General features: G+C 40.5%; 2 protein-coding genes across 3 annotated transcripts in view; one reads left to right on the forward strand and one right to left on the reverse strand.

Annotated features, from left to right (window-relative positions):
• The window catches only part of LOC110455611 (coronin-2B-like), a 118,575-nt gene extending 117,180 nt beyond the window's left edge, over positions 1 to 1,395 (forward strand). The window contains exon 20 of the transcript XR_002463471.1: positions 1,339 to 1,395. The gene's annotated coding sequence lies outside the window, so the exon portion shown is untranslated. The remainder of the gene's footprint in view (positions 1 to 1,338) is intronic.
• The window catches only part of LOC110455612 (TBC1 domain family member 16-like), an 18,563-nt gene extending 8,227 nt beyond the window's left edge, over positions 1 to 10,336 (reverse strand). Inside the window, exons 1-6 of one of the 2 annotated variants that reach the window (XM_021505821.1) lie at positions 9,617 to 10,336; positions 7,824 to 8,056; positions 3,657 to 3,732; positions 2,286 to 2,380; positions 1,295 to 1,542; positions 710 to 813 (exon numbers count right to left, since the gene is read on the reverse strand). In XM_021505821.1, coding sequence (XP_021361496.1) covers positions 710 to 813; positions 1,295 to 1,542; positions 2,286 to 2,380; positions 3,657 to 3,732; positions 7,824 to 8,056; positions 9,617 to 9,636 — 776 coding nt within the window. In that variant the 5' untranslated portion in view covers positions 9,637 to 10,336. The remainder of the gene's footprint in view (positions 1 to 709; positions 814 to 1,294; positions 1,543 to 2,285; positions 2,381 to 3,656; positions 3,733 to 7,823; positions 8,057 to 9,616) is intronic. The other variant, XM_021505822.1, reaches the window with a different exon arrangement.
• Between the last annotated feature and the right edge of the window lie 13 nt (positions 10,337 to 10,349).

Genomic DNA, 10,349 nt, shown 5'->3' on the forward strand with positions numbered 1-10,349 from the left:
ATCCGTTCTCCCTTGGGGAGGGGGTAAAGTTTACTATAGTTTATATAGGGAAACAACACTTTTGGGTATATTTTGACAATTTTCTGTTGGAAATTATTTTTACTCGGTCAGATCATCTTTGGTGGATGACGGTATCACATTGTAAACTTGGAATTCCTGCCCCATCCCCAGGGGTTAGAGCGGGGCCCCAAAGGGAACATTTACAAATATTTTAAAATTCTTATCCTTTGATGACATGACAAGTATTGTATTTCACTTAGTTTAAATGCTGCTTCCCACATCACATCTAAACAATAAAATAAAGCTACCAGTACCTATGATACAACTCAGGTGACCGCTAAGGCCCTTGGGCCTCTTGTCTATTCTAGTTTTTTCTAAAGTTATGAAAAAAATTATCAATTTGGTTGATATATAGGAAATTCAGATCTGTGAGCTCAATTTCTTTAAAATTATCCCATACAGTCCTCTTTACAATTGTTACACTGTACATTGCTCCCCTCCCCCCAACCCACACACACACACTATTACTGGCCCCTTACCTGAAGTACTCTTTACAATTGTTACACTGTACATTGCTCCCCTCCCCCCAACCTACCCACACACACACACTATTACTGGCCCCTTACCTGAAGTACTCTTTACAATTGTTGCACTGTACATTGCTCCCCTCCCCCCAACCCACCCACACACACTATTACTGGCCCCTAACCTGAAGTACTCTTGATCACGGTCGGTGCGTGGGACATCCTTGTCTATCACTCGTATATGCGTCCATAAGTCCTTTACATCCACCTTCTGCCTGTTCACAAACACCTGTAATTAACAGACCATTGTTACATAGATCAACAATAAAAACTTACATGTCAATGTCAAATGACAATACCCTATATAGGAGCTATAATTTCATCTCAACTGTTCATCAGTTGGGTAACCGAACTACTCGGTAGTGAAGTTGACATAAAACCAATCAATCAATCAATCAAACTCAACTGCATGATATACGTTTGGTGTATAAGTGTCAGCTGAAATCAAGGAAGAACCCTAATGGATTTAAAATTTACCTATTTAAAACATGTATGAATTCAAAGTCTGCAATGTTGTTCAAAGAAAATAATAGTTAAGTCCTCAGTAACAGAAGGTCATGGCTGCCAAGTTTAGTTTAAAATTGAGATGAAATGTTTTCACAATTAGAAAACACATAGGCACTTTAAACTTTTATATCCTTTCAATGTATGTCCCCAGACCAGGAAAGCTGAGCATACTACTTATAACTACAATATGTAAGTACAGGTACCTGAGACTGTATTTTTACAAAGTCTATTTTCTGTTGCATTTCAGGTGTGGACACATCAATATTTGCAAAGTTCTTTGACAGAATGCTGAAGTCAGGCTGGTCTACGGACATGCGTGCTGCGTCCTCATTTCTAGAGAGCAGTTCCAGTGGTGACATGATGCCGTGAGGGGGAGTGGTGGGACTCTGTAGCTGATTGGTGGGGTCCTCCACCTGATAGCGTCCTATCAGTCCCTGCTCCAGGGGCGTGGCTATATAAGTGACACTAGCATTAGTTACCTTCATGATCAACCGCTAGAATGATTGGGAATATATGTGTTCACTTGTAAAACTCCAAGTTCAATGTCATTCTACGGCATTAATCCGTGTCCAGTTTGATCAATATGAAAATCAAAACATATATCATAAACAAAACCATAAATGACATTTTATGATAATATACACTATTTCTCTCTTTCCCCTGTGTGTAAGATAGAGTTGTCCAGGGTAAGAAAGGGGTTACAACATTTCTATCTTACACCCCATTTTACGTGACGTGACATCACACTAAACGTACAAAGGCTCAACAATGATGTGACGTCACCAATTTAGAAAACTCTGTTGCTGCAATTCATGAAAGACGACGTGATGAAATTAAAAACGTTTTGATATATTTGCCGTACTTATGTTGAAAAACCCTCGCGTGGAATTTGCTTATCCTACACCACTGGGCATGAAAGAGCCGAGCCTTACAATATTGTATGTATGGTAAATTTTAATTCTGGAAAAGGAATGTAGCACAATCATCTGATTAGTTCGAAACTTTGAAGATTCAATTTTTGTTTGAAATTTTAAGACTGCTATACATTTATAAATTTAGTTATGTATATTTTACAAGTTGATAGATTTAAAAAAAAAATCAAAAAAATCTGAAATTCTTTTATCAACACATCAAATACACAACATGTACTCTCTTACAAACATTCAGCAATGGCAGTATAGTTGCAGTACATACCCCCAGGCTTAGAGTCCAGAACAAGCATTGTTTTCCATCTAGACTTTTGCTCATGGTATTTCATGATGTAATCCAAAAGAATCTCTTCCCTTTCCCTGAAATGTTTGATATCAGAGAAAGAGGTATCTATAGTTACTGTATTATCATCAGAATAAAACATCTGAAATGTTTGATATCAGAGAAAGAGGTATCTATAGTTACCGTATTATCATAAGAATAAAACATCTGAAATGTTTGATAGAGAAAGAGGTTTCTATAGTTACCGTATTATCATCAGAATAAAACATCTGAAACAAGAGATCCCAGCTTCCATTTTAAACAACATGAGTAACGATATAACAGAAGCCATCACTCATTTGTATGTCAGTCTATTGGACCTTTGGATGATTAAAGTGACATGTGTGCCTGTATCAAAACGGGCAGCAATATCACTCTGATTAATGAGAACAAGAGGCCCAATGGGCCTGAATCACTCACCTGGTATTAATCTCACACTTGTAATCTTAAAAGTGGACTGATATATAGCTACAGGCAAAATATCAGTGTTCGATTCATAAGAACCTATTAAAAAATTTAAACCTATGACGCCTGTGACCTTGAAAGTCAAACAAGGACATTAAGTTGAAAAAAGTTATAGCCTTCCATCCCAGCATGCTTCTTGCCAAATATCATTACCCTGGACCTTTTGGTTATTCAGAACAAGTCATTTAAAGATTTAAACATATTTGATCCCTGTGACCCTGAATATGAGTGAAGGTCACTAATTTGAACACACTTTGTTGCCCTTTATCCCAGCATGCTACTGGCCAAATATCATCATCCTATAGGCCTTTTGGTTATTGAGAAGAAGTTGTTTAAAGGTTTTAAACATATTTGATCCCTGTGACCTTGAATATGAGTCAAGGTCATTCATTTGAACAAACTTGGTAGCCCTTCATCGCAGCATGCTACTGGCCAAATATCATCACCCTAGGCACTTTAGTTAGTTGGTTATTCAGAAGAAGTTGTTTGAAGTTTTTAACATATTTGACCCCTGTGACCTTGAATATATGTGAAGGTCATTTATTCGAACAAACTTGGTAGCCCTTCAACCAAGTTTGCTTCTGGCCAAATATCATCACCCTAGGCCTTTTGGTTATTAAGAAGAAGTTTTTTAAACTAAAATATTGACGCCAGATGACGGACGGCTGGACGGCCGGACGACACGCCACGGCATTTAGGCTCACTTGCCCTTCGGGCAGGCGAGCTAAAAACACAACTATATTTGAATATATATTCTCGCCAAAACGTATATATATTGTTGTGTAATGACATATATGCTACTTTTACAAAATAGTCACATTCTATACTAACTAAGAGATTTAATTTTACCTGGCAGTGGAAGTACAGGGATAGAGTCCGAACAGAAACTGCCACACCTTCCTCCTAATGGACAGGTCAACTCCACCTACGAAGTAAACGTGATGTCAGTGGTAAACACAAGATAATTATACAACAGGGCCACACAGTAAACAGTGGGTGTGATATACAGGGCCACACAGTAAACGGTGGGTGTGATATACAGGGCCACACAGTAAATGGTGGGTGTGATATACAGGGCCACACAGTAAACGGTGAACGAGATATACAGGGCCACACAGTAAACTGTGGGTGTGATCTACAGGGCCACACAGTAAACTGTGGGTGTGATCTACAGGGCCAAACAGTAAATGGGGGGTGTGATATACAGGGCCACACAGTAAACGGTGGGGGTGATATACAGGGCCACACAGTAAACGGTGAACGAGATATACAGGGCCACACAGTAAACTGTGGGTGTGATATACAGGGCCACACAGTAAATGGTGGGTGTGATATACAGGGCCATACAGTAAATGGTGGGTGTGATCTACAGGGCCACACAGTAAACTGTGGGTGTGATATACAGGGCCACACAGTAAATGGTGGGTGTGATCTATAGGGCCAAACAGTAAACTGTGTGTGTGATCTACAGGGCCAAACAGTAAACTGTGGGTGTGATCTACAGGGCCACACAGTAAACGGTGAGTGAGATATACAGGGCCACATAGTAAACTGTGGGTGTGATATACAGGGCCACACAGTAAACTGTGGGTGTGATATACAGGGCCAAACAGTAAACGGTGAGTGAGATATACAGGGCCATACAGTAAACTGTGGGTGTGATCTACAGGGCCAAACAGTAAACGGTGAGTGAGATATACAGGGCCACACAGTAAACTGTGGGTGTGATATACAGGGCCACACAGTAAATTGTGGGTGTGATCTACAGGGCCACACAGTAAACGGTGAGCGAGATATACAGGAACACACAGCACACGGTGGGTGTGATATGCATGGCCACCAGTAAACTGTGGGTGGGATATACATGGCCACATAGTAAATGGTGGGTGCGATATACAGGGCCACACCGTAAATGGTGGGTGTAATATACAGGGCCACATAGTAAATGGTGGGTGCGATATACATGGCCACACAGTAAACGGTGGGTGCGATATACATGGCCACACAGTAAATGGTGGGTTAGATATTCAGGGCCACACAGTAAATGGTGGGTGCGATATACAGGGCCACACCGTAAATGGTGGGTGTAATATATAGGGCCACATAGTAAATGGTGGGTGTGATATACATGGCCACACAGTAAATGGTGGGTGAGATATACAGGGCCACACAGTAAACGGTGGAGTCGATATACATGACCACACAGTAAATGGTGGGTGTGATATACAGGGCCACACAGTAAACGGTGGGTTTGATATACAGGGCTACACATTAAATGGTGGGTGTGCATGTGATATACAGGGCCACACAGTAAACGGTGGGTTTGATATACACGGCCACATAGTAAATGGTCGGTGTGATATACATGGCCACACAGTAAATTGTGGGTGTGATATACAGGGCCACACAGTAAATGGTGGGTGAGATATACAGGGCCACACAGTAAATGGTGGGTGCGATATACATGAACAGACAGTAAATGGTTGGTTTGATATACAGGGCCCCATAGTAAACCGTGGGTGTGATTGCATGGCCACACAGTAAATGGTGGGTGAGATATACAGGGCCACACAGTAAATGGTGGAGGCAATATACATGAACACACAGTAAATGGTGGGTGTGATATACATGAACACACAGTAAATGGTGGGTGTGATATACAGGGCCACACAGTAAACGGTGGAGGCGATATACATGACCACACAGTAAATGGTGGGTGTGATATACATGGCCATACAGAAAACTGTGGGTGAGATATACAGGGCCACACAGTAAATGGTGGAGGCGATATACATGGCCACACAGTAAATTGTGGGTGAGATATACAGGGCCACACAGTAAACGGTGGGTTTGATATACAGGGCCATGGGTGTAATATACAGGGCCACATAGTAAATGGTGGGTGTGATATACATGGCCATACAGAAAACTGTGGGTGAGATATACAGGGTCACCCAGTAAATGGTGGAGGCGATATACATGGCCACACAGTAAACGGTGGGTTTGATATACAGGCCCACATAGTAAATGGTCGGTGTGATATACATGGCCAAACAGTAAACGGTGGGTGCGATATACATGGCCACACAGGTGTGATATACATGGCCACACAGTAACTGGTGGGTGAGATATACATGGCCACACAGTAAATTGTGGGCGTGATATACAGGGCCACACAGTAAAGGGTGGGTGCGATATACAGGGCCAAACAGTAAATGGTGAAGGCGATATACATGGCAACACAGTAAATTGTGGGTGTGATATACAGGGCCACACCGTAAATGGTGGGTGTAATATACAGGGCCACACAGTAAACGGTGGAGGCGATATACATGACCACACAGTAAATGGTGGGTGTGATATCCAGGGCCACACAGTAAACGGTGGGTGTGCATGTGATATACAGGTGTAATATACAGGGCCACATAGTAAATGGTCGGTGTGATATACATGGCCCCACAGTAAACGGTGGGTGCGCTATACATGGCCACACAGTAAATGGTCGGTGTGATATACAGGGCCACACAGTTAATGGTGCGTGCGATATACATGGCCACACAGTAGGGCCACACAGTAAATGGTGGGTGCGATATACAGGGACACACAGTAAATGGTGGGTGAGATATACATGGCCACACAGTAAAGGGTGGGTGCGATATACAGGGCCAAACAGTAAATGGTGAAGGCGATATACATGGCAACACAGTAAATTGTGGGTGTGATATGCAGGGCCAAACAGTAAACGGTGTGTTTGATATACAGGGCCACACAGTACACAGTAAATTGTGGGTGAGATATACAGGGCCACACTGTTAATGGTGGGTGCGATATACATGGCCCCACAGTAAATGGTGGGAGTGATATACAGGGCCACACAGTAAACGTGTGATATACAGGGCCATACAGTAAATGGTGGGTGTGATCTACAGGGCCACACAGTAAACTGTGGGTGTGATATACAGGGCCAAACAGTAAACGGTGAGTGAGATATACAGGGCCACACAGTAAACGTGTGATATACAGGGCCATACAGTAAATTGTGGGTGTGATCTACAGGGCCACACAGTAAACTGTGGGTGTGATATACAGGGCCAAACAGTAAACGGTGAGTGAGATATACAGGGCCACACAGTAAATTGGGTGAGATATACAGGGCCACACAGGAAATGGTCGGTGTGATATACATGGCCACACAGTAAATGGTCGGTGTGATTGGGTGTGATATACAGGGCCACACAGAAAATGGTGGGTGTGATATACAGGGCTAAACAGTAAATGGTGAAGGCGATATACATGGCAACACAGTAAATTGTGGGTGTGATATACAGGGCCCCACAGTAAATGGTGAGTGTGCATGTGATATACAGGGCCACACAGTAAATTGGGTGAGATATACAGGGCCACACAGTAAAGGGTGGGTGCGATATACAGGGCCAAACAGTAAATGGTGAAGGCGATATACATGGCAACACAGTAAATTGTGGGTGTGATATGCAGGGCCAAACAGTAAACGGTGTGTTTGATATACAGGGCCACACAGTACACAGTAAATTGTGGGTGAGATATACAGGGCCACACAGCTAATGGTGGGTGCGATATACATGGCCACACAGGTGTGATATACATGGCCACACAGTAACTGGTGGGTGAGATATACATGGCCACACAGTAAATTATGGGCGTGATATACAGGGCCACACAGTAAATTGTGGAGGCGATATACATGAACACACAGTAAATGGTGGGTGTGATATACAGGGCTGATCTACGGGGCCAAACGGTAAACGGTGAGTGAGATATACAGGGCCACATAGTAAACTGTGGGTGTGATATACAGGGCCACACAGTAAACGGTGGGTTTGATATACAGGGCCACACAGTAAATGGTGCATAAGTATATGACACAGTCACAAACTAAATGGCATCAGTTTATTGATCAGAGAAAAGTGTAATAAACATATCTCAAAGCCCAAAATCATTGGTAATAAAACATGGAAGTCGTGAATATCTTATTACCCATGAAAACTGCTTTACGCAGGGAGTGTTCGTCTACGATACGTCCATCCTCGTCAAACATTTGCTCAAACTTCTCCTTTGTAACAGGATTTCCACGTGACGACTCCCCATCATTCAACCACCCATACTCTGAATTACGTGACTTAAAATGGTCTGGTCCTTGACCTTTCTTTTCAGCAGCGTCATCCTCTGGATAATTGATGAATTCAAAAGATTCATCCACACTTCCTGGCCTGTCACAAGTAAACATTATTTTGACCATTAAAAATGTTCATACTCACAAAGGCTTTTGTTAACTGAAAGTTAATAATATAAAGCTAAATATTAAGTGAAGATATTTGTCATTATGACCTATGACTCATACAGCTGTCATGACTTTATCATTAATTTCCTAACTTTCTCGTTACATAACCATGTCTGAACAATGTAAGTCACTGAGTTAAACTGAAATCTTACAAGGTAGCTGCTATATCTACACTGAGTTTACTGTCGGTAAACTGAAATCTCACAAGGTAGCTATATCTATATATATCTCTCGTTGACTCACTTTATATGAAAGTGCATCTTGCGCAACAATAGCTAGGTCCTCTACATCAGCGTTCCTTGTCCGCGATGCTCTCAGCTTAATTGCTGCCTTCGGCTGTCTTTAGCCGAGGGGACTATTGGTTTTATATAATAGCTATATTTTCAATTATAGTATATCAATTATATCTTCTTGTAATATGATGTATATGTACATGTAACTGTTCTGTTTCACTGTGTCTTGAAAAAAGAGCGGATCGTACTGAAAATTTGACAACCTAAACTTGTCCACACTGTTGGAATAACTTCTTTGCCCCATATATTTATACTGAGTTTACTGTCGGTAATCTGAAATCTCACAAGGTAGCTATATGTATACACTGAGTTTACTGTCTGTAATCTGAAATCTCACATTAGGTAGCTATATATCTAAAATAAGTTTACTGTCGGTAAGCTGAAATCTCACAAGGTAGCTTTATCTATAAACACTGAGTTTACTGTCGGTAAAAATGATGATGTTAAACAAAAAGGTAAAGAAATTGAAAAATTGGTTATGCCAGTTGACTTTATAACCATGGCCAGTGACTGTAAGGAGTTCTATAATTACAGCATCTGTTCAGAGTTACAATTAATCTATGTATTAAATTGTAAGCCTGTTGTATTTTCTCTCTACTGTTATGCATAAATACTTTTTTTGATTCATTGACATTACACATTATAAGTTGGGGTTTGTCCTCAAGGAAAACATTATATATATAACCATATTAATTAAGGAAACAAGCAGAATTAAGTCACCGTGTGGCTTTAGGGGTCATCCCAGGCAAAGGCCTAAATTAATCGAATCCAATCCAGTTTTTAACACCCTGACTGATTACTAGTTCTACAGCATAAATAATTTATAAATAACACATGTGATAATATGTCCAATCTACAAAATGTGATATACGTATATTATCTGCCTTTTACCTGCATAAATATTATTAACAAATAATCATGTTTCCGTATTATATTGGCAATATTAATATTTATTTACATACAACAACAACAGCCATACTATTTGTTGTTATCCAGAACTCATTGGCTATTAATTTAAGGGACCTCTACCAAATTACCAATCACAAGAGGGAGCGTCAGACTAATCATATGAGGCAGAATCAGATGGTCATGGGAAACTGATAGTTTTGTTTCCCAGTCATGTAATAATTTTAAATCAATCAGACATACTGTAACATAAATAAGATAGATGTATTAAATAGAGATATATATTATACCTTTCATTATTGTCTGCCATTTCAGTTTCAGGATTTTTTCCGAAAAAACTGCATAGAAATAAAGCAAATCAACAATGTTGTTTTCTCATCAGCTTTAAATTTTCTATGTAGTCATAATGTTCTTGCCGCATTCAGTAACACCATTATCCTTTATTGTCTGAATATAAGTATAGTACGTTCATCCGCACGGCCATCACGGTCTACCCTCGCACAGCTCTTTACGGTTATCAGTTGGTTATTAGCTACTGTATCAATTCAATGACTGCTCAGACATTGCCCTGAGCAATGAAAACAGACGTCGTTCATTCCACACAAGACTGAATTATATAAAGCAGTCATTCCTTTAACTCGAAAAACATATCAACATCAGGTTAGGTGGTATGTTGCTGTTCACTGTCACTGTCTAAACCAACATCACACATTCAACATCAGTTGTCAGCAGACGAATATACGACATCTTCGATGTCCTACTGTTACCGGAAGTGATCTAATCCATTGATTTGTTTATGTTTATTTGCGTATTAACTAGAAAATCGGTTGGATTAATTTGATGATCTCTTGTGTGATTACAACATAATTGTTGAAACACTTTGTAGACCTCTTTTAATTAACATGTTGGAATTACACGATGAACAATGATCAGGCACAGGAAATGAAAGAGGTAAAGGTGGCCTATGTTTACATGGGAAATCAATATTTCAGCCATTTTTAAACGAAACAAATCGTAATAATA

This window comes from Mizuhopecten yessoensis, unplaced genomic scaffold, assembly GCF_002113885.1.
Source record: "Mizuhopecten yessoensis strain PY_sf001 unplaced genomic scaffold, ASM211388v2 scaffold8333, whole genome shotgun sequence".
Classification (NCBI taxonomy): Eukaryota; Metazoa; Mollusca; class Bivalvia; order Pectinida; family Pectinidae; genus Mizuhopecten; species Mizuhopecten yessoensis.